Source organism: Garra rufa, chromosome 4 (assembly GCF_049309525.1).
Source record: "Garra rufa chromosome 4, GarRuf1.0, whole genome shotgun sequence".
NCBI lineage: Eukaryota > Metazoa > Chordata > Actinopteri > Cypriniformes > Cyprinidae > Garra > Garra rufa.
The window spans coordinates 7,632,555-7,654,119 of record NC_133364.1 but is presented as its reverse complement, the minus strand read 5'-3'; the positions used below and the strand labels follow the sequence as shown (position 1 = coordinate 7,654,119).

At 34.7% G+C, this 21,565-nt stretch overlaps 1 protein-coding gene across 1 annotated transcript; it reads left to right on the top strand.

Annotated features, from left to right (window-relative positions):
* The first annotated feature begins 7,120 nt into the window (after positions 1-7,120).
* On the top strand, positions 7,121-21,565 carry tmem63a (transmembrane protein 63A). Its single transcript, XM_073838054.1, has 23 exons — positions 7,121-7,211; positions 10,809-10,970; positions 11,075-11,154; positions 11,239-11,314; positions 11,392-11,429; positions 11,590-11,732; positions 13,032-13,083; positions 13,172-13,280; positions 13,364-13,434; positions 13,871-13,951; positions 14,969-15,098; positions 15,177-15,310; positions 15,449-15,631; positions 15,710-15,863; positions 15,944-16,050; positions 16,133-16,219; positions 17,690-17,749; positions 17,849-18,011; positions 18,197-18,302; positions 18,383-18,550; positions 19,885-20,000; positions 20,276-20,329; positions 20,409-21,565. Exons 2-23 carry the CDS (start codon positions 10,809-10,811, stop codon positions 20,544-20,546), a joined length of 2,412 nt encoding a protein of 803 aa, XP_073694155.1. The 5' UTR covers positions 7,121-7,211; the 3' UTR covers positions 20,547-21,565.

Here is a 21,565-nt window from a genome sequence, read left to right as displayed (position 1 = left end):
TTAAGCTGGTCAGGAGGCTGGTTTTACAGGGGTTTGGACCACTTCCTTAGCTGTTCAGGCTTAGGGACCAGCTTGAACATTTAGCTAAAACCAGCTTGACCAGCCTATCCAGCTTTAGCTGTTATTTTTTCAGCTGGGTAAACTGGTTGGATGGTCTTAGCTGGTTTAAGCTAGAAGTAGTTGGTTTTAACCAGTCTCCCAAACTGGCTAGGCTGGTCAAGCTGGTTTTAGCTGGCTGTTCCAGCTAGTCTCTCAGGCTGACTAGCTAAGACCAGCCTGACCAGCTTGTGGTCAGGAAGTGGCCAAAAAAAACCCCTTTAAAACCAGCTTTGGCTGGTTTTAGCGTTTTTGTTTTCAGCAGGGATCTTATTTAATTGTGTATTTAGGATACATAAAATTATGAAATTAGATATAAAATTAGATATATAAAAAGGCTACTTCCAGCTTAAACCAGCTATAGGACCAATAAAACCAGCTTTATTTTAATTGTCATTTCCATTACCACTTCCATTTTCATTACATTACAATGCCCAGTAAGAAATATTTATGACTGCTTGGTACTTTCCACCATTTACCAGGCATAATAGCAGGCATAACAAAACTAGGTTTTGAACCCTGTATGAAAAATAAAACATTTGAGCATTTACAGAAATGCATTTTTACATGCCTTATTTTATCAGTATAGCCTACATTCTATCGGCATTCCCTGCAAATCAAACCCATGGCGTTCCTAGCAGTAAAATGCATAACAACACATCATTAAATCACTTGTGTTTCTCCTAAATGCAGTGCACTCAGATCATAATGAGAGTAACGATTATGCAACTTTTATGCAACACTGATGTGCTTTTTATAGTTGTGTAAAATATTTCCTTTATTAAATACATAAGAGAAAACCCTCTGAATTGACCTTCCTCCTTGCTTTTAGCAATTTGATTAAAGTGACTTAGCAGCTCAGTGCTGATGGTCACTTAATGCGATTACATTTTGAGATCATGGAGTCACTGTGTGTGTGTGTGTGTGTGTGTTTTATATCAAATCAATTTAGTTAAAAAATATAAATCTTACAGCACAACCAGTAAACAATAGAGATGTACATGCAGGCATCAAACTACTTTTATGCATAACCTATGCATGATCATTAGATTATGCAAAGATGTTGTTATGCAATGTGCTTCCTACTGAGAGGGTTTTGCATACTTGAATTCACTTATGCATTGTTGGTGAAAATCTTCCTGAATGTAGTGTTTCCTCATGTCAGGTAGGTTTCCTCTTGATTGGGTCTCTTTTAAAGTCTAGAGGTGTGAGCAGGAAGGAGACAAGGCATCTGTTTCTAGAGTACCAGAGGAAGAAGCAGAGACAGACTATTTTAGCAACATCTTCAAGCACAGCCCAGTCGTCTAAAAGGACAGGTGAGGACAGAGAGAGAGCTGAGGACTAAACAGAGAAATAGAGATGTCTGAGACACACAGACAAAGTAAAGATGCATAACAGTAAGATTTGGTTTGGGTTTTTTGTTGTTTTGGGATGTTTGAGGGTCATGGCTGTAGCCCAGTTTTAGGCTCAATGGAAGCCAAACAGTTAGGGGACATCATGTTTGTAGGACGCTTTCCAGTTCACCAAAGCGCCAAGATCAGCAACACAACAAGCAGTCTTATTCAACACGTGCGAAAAGTAAGTCTATGCTTTAAAATACATCACACAGCTAGTGTGTCCAAATTAATAATGTCTGAGAATGAGAAATTCAAACTTGCATAATTTTCGAACTTTGAACAAAGTTTGGATTAAGCACACTTGCATGCTGACCTCCATCCTGTTTCATCTGACAGGTTTACTGTATCCAGGTTTGGTTGATGAATGGATGCTATCATTAAGTTCCCCCATGCTGCATAATCTCACATTTGGCTACAAAATCCAGGACGCATGCTCTGATGTGACCACAGCACTGCAACGTGCTAATATCTTAATGGATAAAAGTTCAGGTGGCACTAATTTTCACTAATGTTTCAGGCTGTTAGTACCATTCAGAGGTTTCCATCACAGTGGCCAGGTTTCTCACCATAGGTTATATGTCACAGGTATGCTTTGTTTAATTGTCCTTAGGACAGATAAATTACTGACAGTGCAATTTGAATTGCCAGACACATACAACCTCCTTTTTAGGGAAATTCCTTTAACTGTGGTAAAAAGGTGTTGTTATGACACATGTACAGTTGAAGTCAAAAGTTTACATACACCTTGCAGATTCTGCCAAATGTTAATTACTTTAACAAAATGCATGTTTTAAAAATGTATTTAGTACAGCCCTGAGTAAGATATTTCACATAAAAGATGTTTACACAAGAGGAAATAATAGTTGAATTTATAAAAATGACCCCATTCAAAAGTTTACATACACTTGATTCTTAATACTGTGTTGTTACCTGAATGATCCACAGCTGTTTTTTTTTGTTTAGTGATAGTTGTTCATGAGTCCCTGTTTGCCCTAAACAGTTAAACCGCCCGCTGTTCTTCAGAAAATTAAAAACATTCTGTGGTTTTTCAGCATTTTTGTGTATTTGAACCAACAATTACTGTATGATTTTGAGATCCATCTTAAGTTTATTTAAAGAAGTAATCATTTTTAGTATATTAAGTACAAAATTAGTGCATAAAAACAGAGCACTTTAAGTTCATTATGGAAGTGCACTTTTTCCACCTGGGTCCTTTTATGTAAACATACAAAGACACAATTTAACCTGAAAAAAATGAATTGTGACTCTGACCCTAATGTCATTTCAAACTGGTTGGTAACCACAGTTTTAGTTCCCTTTGGTTAACATTGTGTGGCCAAAAATACAGTAGAAGTCAATGGGAACAGAAACTGGTTTTGAATAACATGAGGGTGAGTAAATTATGACAGAAATGTGATTTCAGAGCGGACTCAAATCAGCTCAGATCATTTTATTAACTCTATATAATGAAGAGATTTTTATTGTTAGGTTACATAATGTTATTTTTCATTTATTCATGTATGTCCAAAGAATCTCTGGTCTAATGAGAACTGCACCTTCTGTCATTTTTCCTCCTGGAAAGATAAAGACTGTATCACTATTCTGGTGTTTGCTTGCCTTTGTCTCCTTTTGACTCTTTATATTTTATCTTTCAACATCTATGATTTAAAAAAAACATTGTATGCATCTGAAAATGATTTCAGAAGTATATGGGCTATGTTTTTTTTATTTTCCAGGAGAAAACCCCACGTGTGTTGATTTTTTTGTTTATCTTCCTCCTGTGGGTTTTTCCTGACATGCTTGAAATTCTCATGTCATGTTGATAAGAAAAAATAACTTTATACTTTAATGATAAACTGCTTCTGTTAACTTGGTTTTCCTGGATGAAGTGACTTCTCATTTTGGTCTCGGCATCAGTGACTGATGGGAATTGTTCAGTGAGGGGAATTTGATCTTCGAGCATTGCAATTTATGCATTTATATTTTCGTTGGTTAAGCACTTTACAGTAAGGTCTCATTTGTTAACATTATAATGCATTCCATATTGGAATATTCAATGTTCATGCGGAAACATCCATGCAAAATGGCCAATGGTTCCCTTTATTGCAATTCGACCACTGTTTAAACAAAAGTTCTAGAATGTCTAATCTCCAGTCTGAGTTGTAAGCAGAATGCATACAGCACAGTAAGATTAATGCTCCACGCTCTATTTAGTGTGTTTACAGTAGCCTAACCAAGCGAAACACCTAAATGAGGCTGTGTGTGCTCGTCTGCTTGTGTGCTTGACTGTTCATTTGCCACTCATGCCAGTATCTTGACTACGCTGATTAGAGGCAGTATTCCTCAGCTGTCAGGCTGACTGAAAACAATCAAAGCCTCCATACCCCCAATCACCGCGGCTCTCTCCCCGAGCGCCGCCGCCGCAATCAGCCGCTGATTAGGGAACCTGTCGCCCTTCTCCAGCCGGCAGCGGGGGTTAATTCGTGCGTCAGATGGTGTCGCAGAGGGCCACGGAGAGGCGAATGAGAACGTGAGCGGGATGATATTGGACGGATATAGCCGCCCTGTCAATCACTTGGGATTCACTGTAAAGGCTCAAAGACTCTCTTCATCTCGCTCTCCTCCCCCTCCAGGCCCGGGGTAATCTATTTAAGCCAAATGTGAGGATGCACCAATTAAATCAGACGCTGTTTGGAAAATTTTTGCCTATTTTCGACACATGAAAGCAATCTAAGATGGTTGGATAAATAATACATTTACCTTGCATTGCACGCATATTGTTTGGCACCACTTGGCTGTTTATATAGCCTACTGAAAATAATTGAGTGTAGTTTAGTGTTTTCTTGTAAAACACATTGTAATAATTTTTGTTTTTGCAACTTCAAAAGAAAAACATATGTTTACATTGTAAATAATTAGGTGTATTTTCACTTAGAAATTGTTAGGACATTTCATAATTAATGAAAAAGAATGGCAAGTAAGAAGCCTACATTGAATATAAAGACTGAAACAGTATTTTCTTGGAAAACATACTCTAATAATATTTGTTTTATATATGCATTTTAAAAATTATAAACAATTTTAAACAATGACAGTGGAAATAATTTGGTAATGAAACTTCACTCAGAACATGCTAGTAAATTTAAGAAATAATTACAAAGAATGACAAGAGTGAAATATTGTGAAATATTGAAATAAAGACTGTTTTTTTGTAAAACATACTGTAAAAATATTTGTTTTATTAATGCATTTAATTTGTTATATAATATAATGTAAATAATTTGGTGTAGAAACCATTTTTATTACTAAAGTAAATTTTATAAATAATGACAGAAATCACATGCAATGAATTAAATGTGAAATATTGGAGTATAAAGACTTATTGTAAAACATACTCTAATAATATTTGTTATATATATTAAAAAATTCACCTTTACTGTGGAAATAATTTGGCAGTGAAACAATTGTCTCTCAGAAAATGCTTTTAAATTGAATAAATAATTACAAAGAATGGCAAGAAATATTGGAATAACGACTGAAACTGTGTTTTCTTGTAAAACATACTCTAATAATACTTGTTTTATTTATGCATTTTAAAAATACATTTTTACAATGTAATTTGGTGTAGAAACCATTTTTATTGTTAAAGTGAATTGTATAAATAATGACAGAAATGGCATGTGATACAATAAATTAAATGTGAAATATTGGAGTAGAAAGACTCATATATTATTTCTTGTAAAACACTCTAATAATATTTGTTATATTTATATATTAAAAAAATGCACTTTTTACAGAAAGTGAAATATTTTCACTCAGAAACTGCTAGTAAATTTAATAAATAATTGCAAAAATGGCAAGAGGCCTACTTATATAAAATATAAATACTGAAACAATATTTTCTTGTAAAACATACTCTAATATTTGTTTTATTTATTAATTTTAAAAATTCACTTTTTACAATGTAAATAATTGGTGTAGAAACTGGTAGTAATGGTAGTAATGGTAGTAAATTGCATAAATAATGACAGATATGGCATGTAATACAATGAAATAAATGTGAAATATTGGAGTAGAAAGATTTTTTTTGGGGGGGGTAAATAATAATTATAATAATAATAATAGTTTTATTTATGCAGTTTAGAAATTAAATTTTTACAATGTAAATAATTTGGTGTAGAAAAATTTGTATTGCTAGTAAATTTCATGAATAAAGGCATTTAATAGAATGAATTAAATGTGAAATGCTGCATGGAGTAGAAAGATGTAAATAGTATTTCTTTTAAAACATACTCTAATATTATTTGTTATATTTATACATTTTAAAAGTTCTCTTTTTACAGAGGAAATATTTAGGTTTAAACAATTTTGACTTCGAAATTGCTAGTGAACTTAATATATAATTACAAAGAATGGCAAGTAAGAGGCCTATGTTAAATTAAATGTGAAATATTGGAGTATAAAGAAAAAACACTATTTTCTTATAAAACATACTCTAATAATATTTGTTTTATTGATGCATTTTACAATATTTTTCACATTTTTACAATGTGAATAATTTGGTGTAGAAACCATTTATATTGCTAGAAAAATGTATAAATAATGACAGAAATGGCATTTAGTACAATAGCTTAAATAGGAAATACTGAAGTAGAAACACTGAAATATTTTCTTGTAAAACATACTGTAATATTCATATAGTTATATATTTAAAAACATACTTTTTTAAGCATTTTAAAAAGTCACTTGTAATAATTTTTCTTAATGTTAGTAAATGTTATAAACAATGACAGATATGGCATGTAATACAATTAATTAAATGTGAAATATTGGAGTAGAAAGACACAAATAGTTTTTACTGGTAAAACATACTCTATTAGTTTTAAGTATATATTTAAAAAATGGAAATAATTTGCTAGTAAAATTTCACTCAGAAATTGCTAGTCATTTTCATAAATGTGCGACTGCTGAAAACCCATCAGCAACTGCTGAAAACCCATCTTTTTCGACACTATGTGACTCTATAAAAATAAATTGTTCTCCTCTCTTTCTTGATCTTCCCCTTCTAGCCTGCACTCTTCTACAACGCCTGATATGGTATTTTTGAGCACTTCCTATGTTGATCTGCCTCCTTAGGATGAATCGTAATGAATTGTAAGTCGCTTTGGATAAAAGCGTCTGCTAAATGAATAAATGTAAATGTAAATGTAATATTCCTGTATAACAGTTTTAGATGATTTTTTTAACGCTTAAATTCTTAATTTGACTTTTTTTGTAATTCTGTTCTATTCTATTTTGTCTCAGTGCCAACAGTTACTGCTGCATGCTGTATTGTTTGCAAAATAAACTTTAACTTGACTAAATTAACAATTGTTAATATTAAAGAATGCATTTGCCCTAGTTATTATGCTTGGCAATAGATAAAAATACTATTTTATGGCTTGTTTGATTTTAGTTGTTTGTTTATCCTTCTTTAATTTTATTTTTATATTTTTCTGCATTTCTCCGTTGTGTGGAATAATATATTCATTAATTCAGCTGGTTTGTGAATTGTATTCTATACAATGACAATTCATTTATTGGGACGCTGGGTGGAGATCGGTGTATCTGCGCATGTGCGGATATGAGTCAGTGTAAAATTTAGTTTAGTTTAGTTTACTCTCAGCTGACAGTCCGACCGGTTCTGCACAATCCAGAAGCGGAAACAAATCCACCGAGGTATGCTTCTGTTTCATTAACGTTACATGTTTTATTTATAAATATCAAGAAATCGCTACTGAGGCTTTTGGCTCATGACTAAAGTTAAACTGGTCAGTCAGTTTTGTCCAGCCGTTATGCAGCTGCGTCATGACGTCAGTGTCAGCATGTCGATGTATGTGTCAGTTTAGTGTTTGTTTAGTTGTGTGTTCATGATAAAGTGTGTTTACATACTGTCATGGGTCTAACGACATTTAGGTTAGTTGCTTGTTAACTGTTTAGCTCCCTGTTTTTGGCTCTATACTCCACCTGTGTCAGTTGTGGCGGTTCTTATTTCAACTCTCAGTTTGGCAACTGTACATTTCTACATAACTTAATAAAGAAGAAGTTGTTTTCAGTCATGCAAAAGGTTACTTAAACTGTGACCTAACAGGACAGGCAGTTGAGTATCATGTGAGTAGCTCATCTCATGCATTATGACAAGAGCATGAAAGTGAAGTAGAAAGTAAACATTTGGTCATGCATCATGGGACTATCTTACAACAGGTGAAATTACTGAGATGCTTCTTAAAGAAAAGCTCTGCTGAAATGTTTTGCACTTATATATGATTTCAAAGTTTGTTCTGACACATTGCAAACTGATGAGTGTATTGAATGTTTTTCATTTGACTACGTAATGTGGGAGTTAATAGCGCAGCTACACTGCAAAACATATTTTTACTTAACACTTTTGTTATTTTTAGTCCAAGTATCTAAACTTTCCTTAATCAATATACATTTAACTGAGAAGCACATTTGTTAAGAAGATACGTCTTGTTTTCTGAAGAATGTATCATAATTGAGTTTATGATTAAAACAAGAGAAAATATCTGTCATTGAGGCAAGAAAAACAAAACAAAAACAAAGGGAACACAGGACTGTTTTTCTTAGCCCACTAACAGATACTTTCTTTTTAAAACTTACTTTATGTTGGTAGTTTTTCCCCTGGTTTCATAGACAAGACTTAAACCTAGTCCTAGACTAAAATGCAAGTCTGAGCTGTTTCAACTGAAAGAAACTTTTACTCACTGATCCAGAAATATATCAGTGCCTTTCTTTTGTCTCAAGATGCACACCAGTAAACATTTATAAAAAGCACATTTATAAAAATTACTTAAATGTCCTAATTGAACTATGGCCTAATCCTGGCTTAGTCTAAGTCCTGTTTGTGAAACCGGGCCTTTATATCTTAATTTATTTATTTTTTTGTAATTTTTAGTGCAACAAAGTAAGAAAATGTCATGAGGCAGTCTGTCATGAGTCACCTGAACAAAAAAATCATCTGAAAGTAATAGAGGTTCTGTAGGAGACCTAAATGCACACAGACACTGGGTGGAGTGGGAAAGATTATGCCATGCAGCTAGTAGTTATATTTTGATCCTGACTTTAATAACACAGTCTTATAGTGTTTAATGCTACCATGAATCATTGTCTTATATTTAATGTAAGTGTAAGGTTCAAACATTTATCATCAATACAGTCACCAGTAATCCTCCATCTAGGATCTTAAGTAATAAAACATTTTAAGGCACTATCATGTTCATAAATAAAATCAATAAAATGTTTTTTGTGTGCTGATGCAACATAACTCGTGATCTAGACTATTGTGTAATTCGGTTTAGTTTGCAATTAAGTTATAAAGGACTCCCTCTAGAGTTTGAACTGAAGTGCATGTGACGTTTCACATCCTTACACTGATTTGCCATTCAAAACATTGAAGAATCATGATTTGAATCTAATGTGGCAAACATAAGCTAATTTTTTAGCACTAACATGATCTAATCTTAAAAGATCCTATAAAGTATTTATCTAATTTTTTCTAGAAGAAAAAAGTGCCTATGGTTGCTCTGCTTTTAATTTTGCTGCACCTACCAACTGGAATAGTTTACAGAAATAGCTGAAAATTGGTGCACATATTTCTGTTTCATCTTTTAGTTCATCTTTGATCTTTTTAAAATTGATATTGAGTGCTTTGAACAACTCCTGCAAGTGTTTTAGATTTGTTATTTATTTTCATTGTTTTATTTATTGTATATTATTATTATTTTTTTCTATGCATTTGCAAGATGATGTTCTTCGCCTGGAAGGCCATCATTGAAAATAAGAAAACATTTCTTAGTTGACTTGCATTGGTAACAAAGATGAACGGTCAAACTAACAATAGTCATTTGGGATTCTGATAACATACAGTGAGGAAAAAAAATATTACTGACAAAGAAATGATCAGTCTGTAATTTTAATGGTAGGTTTATTTGAAAAGTGAAAGACAGAATAACAAGAAAAAAATCCAGAAGAACACATTTCAAAAAAGTTATAAATAGATTTGCATTGAGAATATGACTTAGTAAAACCCTTGTTGGCAATAACAGAGGTTAGATGTTTCTTTTAGTTGGCCACCACCGGCTACGCCACTCCAGGACCTTGATGTGCTTCTTATTGAGCCACTCTTTTGTTGCCTTGGCCATGTGTTTTGGGTCATAGTCATACCCATCCACGGCCCTGGCTGGCTTTAATACCCTGACCCTGACAGTACATGGCCCTGTCCATCATCCCTTTGATGCGGTGCAGTTGTCTTGTCCAATTAGCAGAAAATCACCCCCAAAGCATAATGTTTCCACCTCCATGTTTGACAGTGGGGATGGTGTTCTTTGGGTTATAGGTAGCATTCCTCCTCCTCCAAACACGGCGAGTTGAGTTGATACCAAAGAGCTCAATTTTGGTCTCATCTGACCACAACACTTTGACCCAGTTCTCCTCTGAATCATTCAGATGTTCATTGGGCCTACTTTCTTGAGCAGGGTGACCTTGCAGGCGCTGCAGGATTTCAGTTCTTCACGTCGTAGTGTATTACCAGTTGTTTTCTTGGTGACTATGGTCCCAGCTGCCTTGGGATCATTGACACAATCCTCCTGTGTATTCTGGACTGATTCCTCACCGTACTCATGATCATTGAAACTCCAAAAGGTGAGATCTTGCATCAAGCTCCAGACTGAGGGAGATTGACAGTTATTTTGTGCATCTTCCATTTGCGAATAATCACACCAACTGTTGTCACCTTCTCACCAAGCTGCTTGGCGATGGTCTTGTAGCCCATTCCAGCCTTGTGTAGGTCTACAATCTTGTCCCTGACATCCTTGGAAAGCTCTTTGATCTCGGCCATTGTGGAGAGTTTGGAATCGAATTAATTGATTGCTTCTGTGGACAGGTGTCTTTTATACAGCTAACGAGCTGGGAGAGTGGTCCTAATCTCAGCTCGTGGCCTGTATAAAAGACTTCTGGGAGCCAGAAATCTTGCTGATTCATAGGGAATCAAATACTTGTTTCACTCATTAAAATGCAAATCAATTTATACATTTTTAAAATGCATTTTTCTGGATTTTATTTGTTGTTATTCTGTCTCTCACTGTTAAAATAAACCTACCATTAAAATTATAGACTGATCATTTCTTTGTCAGTGGGCAAATGTACAAAATCAGCAGGGGATCAAATTTTTTTTTCTCACTGTATGTGACACCAAAACAGATCTTTTCAGGGGCGGCAAAAGTAAAATTGTGCAATTTGTACCTGTTTGTCCTCCAGATGGCCTCCACGTGGTGGGAGCGCCTCTCTGTGTCGGTGAATAATGGCACTGATCATGTGGACAACAGCAGCTGTTTCAGTACCACGCAGAGCACTGTGCTCAAGGGGGTGAATTTCGGAGGAGTGCCCATTGTTCTGCTGATCGACTTTTCACTCTTCGTGGTAAGTTCCACAGTTAGCTGGAATCTGATTGGCTTGTGCTGCTGGAGTTGTAGGATCTGATTGGTTGGTACAGATGTAATTGGATGCTGTGTATCTTCCTGCAGGTGCTGCTGATAGTCTTCACTCTGATCAGAAGAAGACTGTGGGATTATGGGAGACTCGCTCTTGTCGCAGAGATTGAAGGGTATGTGAGATGAAAACAGCAGTGGTCAGTATGGATAGAAAATTAAATGGAGAAGATAAACAGTACTGTCTTTTGGTCCTGCAGCTTTAGAGATGTTAATAAACGGCGTTACAGTAGAATGACTTCATCTATGTCTGTTGAGGAGCCTGAATACGAGAAGGTGAGTGTTTGACCTTATCGTCATCCTCATTATGACAGCATTCATGACATGATCAATGTCTTCCTCATTTCCTGTAGGGTTGCTGCTCTTGGCTCACCTTTATTGTCAATATGGAGTAAGTGTTGTTTTGGTGCTACACACTCATTTTACATGTTCACACGAAGAAGCTCTAAACTCAAATAGGGAAGTTTGCATGGAAGATCTGGTAATAGTAAGAAGTGAAACTGATGTGTGTGTGTGTGTGTGTGTGTGTGTGTGTGTGTGTGTGTGTACAGTGAGACTTCGGTCAAGGAAAGATGTGGGGTGGATGCAGTACATTATCTGTCGTTTCAGAAGCACCTGGTCATCCTGCTCTTGCTCATCTGTGTGCTGTCTGTCACCATCATCCTACCGGTCAATCTCTCTGGCGACCTGCTGGGTATCTAACAAACACACACACACACACACACACACACACACACACACACACACACACACACACACACACACACACACACACACACACACACACTTACACACTGGAAAAGTCAATGCAGTCTCAAGATTTCTTCATGCAGTAGCTTGGTTATAAACTACACTAGTGAGCTGCCTCACTTATAGAAAAATAAATGACAGAAATGTGGCTGAATTTATTTGATTTAAGATTTATTATACACTTATTATCTGATTCTAATGCTGATTTAAAAATAAAAATATATAAAAAATAAAATGATTTCTGAAGGATCAAGTGACAATGAAGACTACAGTAATGAGTGATGAAAGTTCAACCTGGCGTCAGAGGAATAAAAAAAATAAAAATAGAAAACCGGTGTTTTAAATTTTAATAATATCCAGACTAGATGAGCATTAGAGACTTTTTTTAACAAACATAAAATCTTACAGATCCCAAACTTTTTAGTGGAAGTTTTTAAATATATCTGCAATATATACTTATTAAATTTCTAATATTATATAATATAAAATAATAAATAATTTATGGTACTATTATTAATATGACTTTGATATGATTATATAATATAATATAATATAACATAATATAATAATGGTTACAAGAAACTTTTTTTATTTATTTATTCAGGCAAAACAAAATGTGATCCTGGTCCACAAAACTAGTCATAAGTAGCACAGGTATATTTGTAGCAATAGCCAACAATAAATTGTATAGGTCAAAATGATTGATTTTTCTTTCATGCCAAAAATCATTAGGATATTAAGTAAAGATCATGTTCCATTAAGATATTTTGTAAATTTCCTACCATAAATATATCAAAACCTAATTATTGTTTAGAATTAATTATTGAATATGCAATGCTAAGAACTTCATTTGGACAACTTTAAAAGCGATTTCCTCAATATTTAGATTTTTTGCACCCTCAGATTTTTTAATAATTGTATCTCGGCCAATGTTGTCCTGTCCTAAACATACATCTATGGAAAGCTTATTTATTCAGCTTTCAGATGACGTATAAATCTCAATTTCAAAAAAAAAAAAAAAAATTGACCCCTATAACTGGTTTTGTGCTCCAGGGTCACATATAATCTTATAACAGGCATTGTGTTTAGGCCTATGATGGATTAATGTTAACTCACTAGGTTTTAAAAGGGTGGTAGTGGTTTATAATCTCACATGATGTCACCATATAAAATATTCTCAAGTTTCTTTTCTTAGACTTCAGTTTGCTGATGGGAAAAAGTCTGACTCATTACTTTGTTCCAGGCAATGATCCCTACAGTTTCGGCAGAACCACCATAGCAAATCTTAAGCAGGGGTATGTATAGTATGTATCTATGTGCAAATGTCTGACCGTATCTCTGTGTGTGTCTATTTAAACTGTATTTTATATGATGTCTTCGCAGTGATCCGCTGCTTTGGCTGCACACAGTATTTGCAGTTTTATACCTCATGATCACGGTGGCCCTGCTAAGACGACATACCTCTAAATTGAAGGGAACCAAAAGAGAGTTGGTAAGCCATCCTATCGTTTTTCTCTCTCACACACACATAAATGTGGGTTAGTCTCAATCTAACCCTAGTTTATTTTTCCATAGGCCAGAAACACCCTGTTTGTGAGGCCTGTACCTACTGCAGCCACTGATGAGAGTATAAAAACTCACTTTATGTAAGGGGGAGTGTTCTTCCAAGACTTTATTCTAATTTTAGCCATTCATCCAGACATCTTTTCCTTCCCATCTCCATGTTATTTGTTCCATTGAGTATGCAGGGCATGATCTCAGTTTACAGCATGTGGGTGGGACTGTGGGATCTCAAAGACTTATTGGTCAGCATTTATTCATGAGTCATTCACAGGAATTGATTAACATTGCGGATACACATTATACTTAGAATTTGGATAATTACATTTTGGCCCCAAATGGAATTGAAATCTGTTTGAGTGGCCGATTGGCTCAAACAGTGGCTTGAGTTGGGCCAGGGCTACCTATTTAATATGAGTAAAGGAAGATGGGAAAATTATCAGTATTTCTGCTGTCGCTAATATAGAAGTTACACCCTTTACTAGAAAGGTTTAAACGTGTTGATTGTGTATTTGTTTGCAGGGAGGCGTACCCTACCTGTCAAGTGACTGATGTTAACTTGTGTTATGATGTTGCTAAACTGATTGACCTAAACAGAAACAGGTAAAAAAAGCTATTTTAACCCGATATTATTCATAGTTGTCAATAGATCTTATAGGACATACTACAGTTGAAGTTTACATACACCTTGCAGAATCTGCAAAATGTGAATAATTTAACCAATGTAAGAGGAATCATACAAAATGTATGCTATTTTTTATTTAGTACTGGCCTGAATAGGATATTTCACATAAAAGATGTTTACATATAGTCCACAAGACAAAATAATAGTTGCTCGCTGACCGCTGTTCTTCAGAAAAATCCTTTAGGTCCCACAAATTCTTTGGTTTTTCAGCATTCTTGTGTATTTGAACCCTTTCCAACAATGACTGTATGACTTTGAGATCCATCTTTTCACACTGAGGACAACTGTATAATTTTTCCTTCTGGATCAGTGAGCGTTTAAACCTTCTGTAATAGTTGCATATGAGTGCCTTAGTTGTCCACAGTGTGAAAAGATCTGATGGATGGATCTCAAAATTATAAAGACATAGTGGAAAGGGTTCAAATACACAAAAACACAGCTATGGATCAATCAGGTAACAAAATAGTTTTAGGACTCAAGTGTATGTAAACTTTTGAATGGGGTAATTTTTATAAATAAACTATTATTTTCTTTTGTGGACTATATGTAAACGTCTTTCATGAGAAATATCTTATTCAGGTCAGTACTAATTAAAAAGTATCATGCATTTTGTATTACACCTTATATTTTGGTAAAATAATGAACATTTTGCCGATTCTGAAAGGTGAATGTAAACTTTTGACCTCAACTTTTATTTTTAGTATGTCTTAATAGTTTTTATTACTTTTTTATTTCAGATTTTGTTTTAGTTATGTTAGTACATCAAGTTAAAGTACATGAAAATCTGAACTTTTTTCCTTGGCAACTATCTGAAATAAAATAAATAAAATTCATAAATTATTTCAAGTAATGCTTATTTTATTTTAAGTAACAATTTTAATTTAAAAAGTGTAAAAAAATATGTTTTTTTAATTAAAAAAAATATTTTGTACCAGAAAACGGGCAGAAAAAAACCTGCAACATTACAATAGGATACTCCAGCGCCAGGGACGACGTGAGCTCATCAACCCACGCCCATGCAGCCACCTTTGTTGCTGCTGCTGTCACTGTAATGGCTGTGAAGAGGTAAGTACTGACCACCATTAGCAGTGGCCTTTGGCTTTTTAAGCCTCGAGCGTCTAAATAACGTGTGTTTATTTGTAGGTTGATGCTATAGAGTTCTACAGCTCACAGCAGGCTGCTCTGCGTGAGGCAGAAGATAAACTGAAGGAGAGAGAACAGCTGTATCCTCTGGGCATGGCATTTGTCACCCTGCAAAATGAGTACATGGCCACTTAGTAAGTGATCCACGCTTAGACTTAACAACCTGTACAGTATCTAGTGATAAGTGAAAGAAAGTCTTGTTTCTTGGTACCTCCCTATGGAGAAAGGAACCTGACTGTTCCACTCTGAGTGTCATTTGTCTTTCCTCACAGTATTCTGAAAGATTTCAATGCTCTAAAGTGTGAGGGCGGGGCAAGGGGTGTGGCTGTAGAAGAAATGGGCGGAGGAATCCGTTGTGGGTGTGGCCGGGAGCCTCAGCCGTCCTCTAAGAGCGCAGAACTGAGGGTGCACAACTGGAAAGTGAATTACGCTCCTCACCCACATAATATCTACTGGTATGTACCATTATACCTTTTTGGGACCAAATTTGTAATTTTACTACCTGCTTTAGTTCACCTGTTCTTCTCTTTCAGGGAGAATTTGTCAATACGTAGGTGGCGCTGGTGGCTACGCTTTGTGGTGCTGAATATTGCTCTTTTCCTCCTCCTCTTCTTCCTCACAACACCCTCTATCATCATTAGCACCATGGACAAGTTTAACGTCACCAAGTCCATTCACTATTTGAATGTATGTGATTGAACACTGCACATATATTGATGTAAGCACATGAAGTACAGTGGTGTGAAAACAGTGTGTTGTGTTCACAGAGCGCCGTTATCAGCCAGTTCTTTCCCACTATTATGCTGTGGACCTTCTCGGCCCTCTTGCCCACTATAGTGTATTACTCTACACTTGGAGAAGCCCACTGGACGAGGTAGACCATCAAACTCAAAAACACATACTCACACACAAACAAGGAAGCTTGCTTAATAATGCTTGTCTATCTGTGTGTGAAGGTCCAGTGAGAATATGAGCATGATGTACAAGCTCTACACCTTCCTGATCTTCATGGTGTTGATTTTGCCCTCACTAGGCCTCACCAGGTATGAGCTCTTTCTGTCTTTGTCTGTAGTTATAACACACTCAAAACCCAATTTAGAATTCCTTGTACACAAGATTTATGTTTTTTTAAAGAAGTCTCTTCTGCTCACCAAGGCTGCATTTATTTGATCCAAAGTACAGCAAAAACAGTAATATTGTGAAATATTTTTACTTTGTTTTTAAATAACTGCTTTGTATTTGAATATATCTTAAAATATAGTTTATTCCTGTGATCATTTTCAGCATCATTACTCCAGTATTCAGTGAATATGATCCTTCAGAAATCATTGTAATTTGATGATTTGCTGTTCAAGAAACAATTATTATTATTATTATCAATATTTAAAACAGTTGAGTACATGTTTTCAAGATTCTTTGAATAGAAAGATCCAAAGACCAGCATTTATCTGAAATGAAAAGCTTTTTGTAACATTATGCACTATACCATTCAAAAGCATTTTTTTGGAGAAATAAATTATAGAAATTAATACTTTTATTTAGCATAGATGCTTCAAATTGAATAAAAGTGATGATAAAGACATTTATAATCTTACAAAAGATGTCTATTTCAGATAAATGCTACAAGTTCTTCTGAACTTTATATTAATTAGAGAAACCTGAAAAATTTTACTTGGCTGTTTTTAACATCATAATAATAATACTAATAATAAATGTTTTTGGAGCAGCAAACCAGAAACTTAGAATTTCGGAATGATCATGTGACGAGTAATGATGCAGCTTTGAAATCACAGGAATAAATTACATTTTAAAACATATTCAAATAGAAACAGTATTTTAAATAGTAAAAATATTTCAAAATTTTGTTTTGCTGTACTTTTGGATGAAATAAATGCAGGCTTGGTGAGCAGAAGAGAATTCTTTAAAAAACTTAAAAAATCTTAATGTCCAAAAACTTTTCACTGGTAGTTTACATTCCAATTCAGTGCCTCAGTTTCAATTTAAAATTTAAAATTGTAATTTAAATCTGAATGAGTATATTTTTAATAATATTTAATTTTACTTATATAATGTAATAATATATTTTATTTTGTTCCATTTTTGTTCCATTTTAACTGACATGGTATCAAAATTGTACATTTGACATTTATTTTAATTCAGGATTGGGTTAAAATATTCTGTTATTCTGTGTAATTATTACGCTCTGTAAACCTTATTATTTGAATAGAATTAAAATAATAAGAGTTGCGCCTATAACACATAATTGCAATAAACTGAACTAGGTTGTGGGTTAGAACTGCACAAATAATCAAAGTAAAAAAGAAAGCCATTATCAAATTGCAGAGGCTGATTTTATTATATAATAATAAATGTTTATTATTTTATATTACGTTTACGTTACATTTATATCACATTTAATTTTTACATTTGACCCACATTGAAAAAGTAAAGAAATCTTTATTGCCATCTAAAATGTTTGCAAGTGAGCATGAATGCATTTTCTTTCCACTCAGTCTGGACGTGTTTTTCCGCTGGTTGTTTGATAAGCAGTCTGAGGGGAAGCTGAGGTTTGAGTGAGTATCTTTCAAATCAAAATGATTTATTTAGAATGATTTTGTGACAAGCATGTAAAAATAACAATGACTTTCCATCTTCTTTTCTCTGTGTCTCAGGTGTGTGTTTTTACCGGATCAGGGGGCGTTCTTTGTCAATTACGTGATCGCGGCGGCTCTGGTGGGCTCTGGGATGGAGCTGCTGCGGTTGCCAGGGTTACTGCTCTACATCGTGCGTCTGGCGCTCGCACATTCGGCTGCGGAGAGGAAATATGTTAAACAGGTCCGTCTGTGGCTTTTGATCTTTTAAACAGGATTTGGAATGTTTGCGTCAGAACTTGTTACATTTTAGTATCTTTTAAACTTATTTTTATGATTATTCTTTTATTTTAATTAACTCAGATTATCCCTTAAAACGGATCTGTGTTGCTGATCCACTTGTCTCTGGTTCTTTGTGTCTCTATGTAGAATCAGGCGTATGAGTTTCAGTATGGAGCGATGTATGGATGGACACTGTGTGTGTTCACAGTCATCATGGCGTACAGCATCACCTGTCCTGTTATCGTCCCCTTCGGTCTGATTTCATTTTCTCAAGGCTATAAGCACAGTATTAGTGTATGTAACATTTCATTAACACACAGGCTGTGTGTGCAGGTGTGCTGTATCTGCTGCTGAAACACCTGGTGGACAAACACAACCTGTACTTCGCTTATTTGCCCGCCTGTCTTGATCGGCAAGTTCACCTGGGAGCTGTCAATCAAGCGCTGGCTGCACCAATCATATGCCTGATGTGGCTTTATTTCTTCTCTGTGCTCAGAACAGGTAGCATCCTCTAACTGGCTAATTAAATCAGCATTTCTCAGACAGTCGTATCAATCAAAAGTTTATTTATTGTTTTTTAAAGAAGTCTCTTCTGCTCACCAAGACTGCATTTATTTGATCTAAAGAACAGGGAAAACAGTAAAATTGTGAAATATTTTTACTATTCAAAATAACTGTTTTCTATTTGAATATATTTTAAAATGTAAATTATTCCATGTGATTTCAAAGCTGAATTTTTAGCACCATTACTCCAGTCACATGATCTTTCAGAAATCATTCTAGTATTCTGGTTTGCTGCTCAAAAACATTTATTATTATTATGAGTAGAATTTTTCAGGTTTCTTTGATTAATAGAAAGTTCAGAAAAACAGCATTTATCTGATATAGAAATCTTTTGTAACATAATAATAAATTATTATAATTTTTTAAAATCTTTTTTTAAATTCAGGTGAAAGGGTGTTTTTTTTTTACACTACTATTGGGAATTTTTAACCAAAGTATATTAGAGACTTTTCATTAAGACCCTAAAGAATCATATGAACTTGTGGAAAATGGGCATCAGATGACCCCTTTTAAGCATCCTTGCTAAATAAAAGAATAAATTTTTATTATTTATTAATATTAATAATATTATTTATTATAAAAAAAAAAACTGAGATGTATACATCATTTTAAAGCTTAATAAATAAGCTTTCTATTGATGTATGGTTCGTTAGGAATAGGACAATATTTGGCCCGAGATGTATTTGAAAATCTGGAATCTGCGGGTGCAAAAAAATCGAAATACTGAGAAAATCACCTTTAAAGTTCTCCAAATTAAGTTCTTAATATTGCATATAACTAATCAAAAATTAAATTTTGATGTATTTACAGTAGGTATTTTACAAAAAATCTTCATGGAACATGATCTTTACATAATTTCCTAATGATTTTTGGCATAAAAGAAAAATCAATGATTTTGACCCATACAAAGTATTTTTGGCTATTGCTGCAAATGTACCCCAGCGACTTAAGACTGGTTTTGTGGTCCAGGGTCACATATATACTGGTGCCAAGCGGGATGCTGATCCAAGAATCCTGAAAAATGTGCTCAACTGTTTTAAAAATTGATAGCATATTAGAATGATTTCTGAAGGATCATGTGACACTGAAGACTGGAGTAATGATGCTAAAATTGTATTATTTCACAATGTTAATGCTTTTGCTGTATTTTAAAACAAATAAATGCGGACTTGGTGAGCAGAAGAGACGTCTTTAAAAAACATTGACTTGTAGTGTATATTTAATTCACATAGTGGACATATCTTGATTTTTTTTTTTTTTTGTCTCCACAGGCTTCAAGGCGGCTACATCACTGTTCACTTTAGTGGTTCTGTGTGTGACCATCTTTATCTGTTTAAGTTACACCTTCTTCGGACACTTCAAATACCTCAGTCCGCACAACTATAACGTAAGCTGGCTTTATTCTCTGTCAGAGTTTTATATGAATTTACAATGCATTGTTGTAATTTAACCGTAATTTAATGGCACTCATACATTAACACACATACACACAAATCCTCTGCTCTAGCTTGCCTAATCTTGCTTTCTAAAATAACTGGCATTGTATACTTGGAAAGTTGTTGGATCTGTGAAATGATGTTGCTATTGTTCCTCTGTTTTAAGTCAATTTGAATAAAAAGCTTTGCCAAATGCATAAAAGTAATTGCAATGTCTGTGATTCAGGTTAAGGAGGAAGATGAAGACCCTGATAAAGTTTCACAGACCTCATCTGCATCGGTAAGTTTCACATTTTTATATTACGCACAACCTGGGAGATTTTGAGATGACCAAAAGTCTTTCTCTCCATCTTGTTTAGGTGTATCTTCCCAACGTTTTGAACCCAGATGCAACGTCCGAATCTGATGAATGCAGCTACCCCCATTCTTACGGCACGACAGACACAAGCCCGCCCTTCCTCAGCACTGAGGAAGACTGTCCTGACTCTGATATCTAATCACAATAATCAGTCAACAAAACGACCAATCACAACTGGCCTTTCACCTCTGGAGGAAATGGTTTTTGCTGTATTGGAGGTCGGAGGTCAGTGGTCAGATGGAGGGGATTTACTTTAAAAACGGGATCTTTTGGAGAGGAAAAAAAAAATCACACTTTCTAGCTTTTCAATTTTTTTTAAATATGCTGAGAGACTTGGGGATCATAAAAAGTCATATAACAAACCTAAAGGAGCTTTTCAGGATCAATTCTTCTTGCCAAAGACGAAACTCTTTTCTAAAATGCCATTCAAGCTCACTGTCCAAACCATTCTCACAAATTCAGTGAGCACTTGCCAAGGAGTACAAATAGTACTTGAGTATATGCAAACACTTGAACTGACACATTTGCCTTGTTGGAAACGTTATACCTTTTACACTTTATAGCTGTAATTTGTGTGCGTGAGTCAGAAAGTGAGAAAGCGAGTTTCTGTATTGTTTGTCATTCCTAATTTTCTGTTTTAAAGCAGCCTTTTATACAAATATGTTAATATATTGATGTTGACAGATATATTGAGCTCGTAGCTCAGTTGCCTTTCATTACCAGAGTTTTATAGTTGTGTGAGAGAAAATGAATCATCACTAGGTGGCACTGTTGCTTTCTAATTGTTGCTTTGCTTCTTCCTAGAGCATTTCAGACTGAAGCAGAGATGTTTCGGTTTCAGTACAAGTTAAACTCGTATTTTGGCATAAGGTCAGTGATTAGGGAAAAAAACGTTTGCACAAAAAAATGCAAAGATTGGATTGACAGTAAGGCTCTTATAATGAATTCTGTTGTGTTAACATAAAATCGCTTGCTGACCATGGCTGCGGAAAGTTCAACTTCAGTGTTATGACCAGTAAGAAAATGACTGTTTAAATGGAGCAAATTCGAATCACATTGGAAACTGTTAACTAGAAACTTAACCTAGAAAAATGTTCCCACTTTGAAAAAGGACAAACTTTGTAGAGCAAATAAAAAACAGGTCATTTAACAAGTACA

Coding starts and splice junctions, on each gene's coding strand:
- tmem63a (XM_073838054.1), top strand. CDS start 10,809: ATGGCCTCCACGTGGTGGGAGCGCCTCTCTGTGTCGGTGAATAATGGC. Junction 11,430..11,589: donor ACCTTTATTGTCAATATGGA/GTAAGTGTTGTT, acceptor GTGTGTGTACAG/TGAGACTTCGGTCAAGGAAA. Junction 18,551..19,884: donor CTTCTCTGTGCTCAGAACAG/GTAGCATCCTCT, acceptor TTGTCTCCACAG/GCTTCAAGGCGGCTACATCA.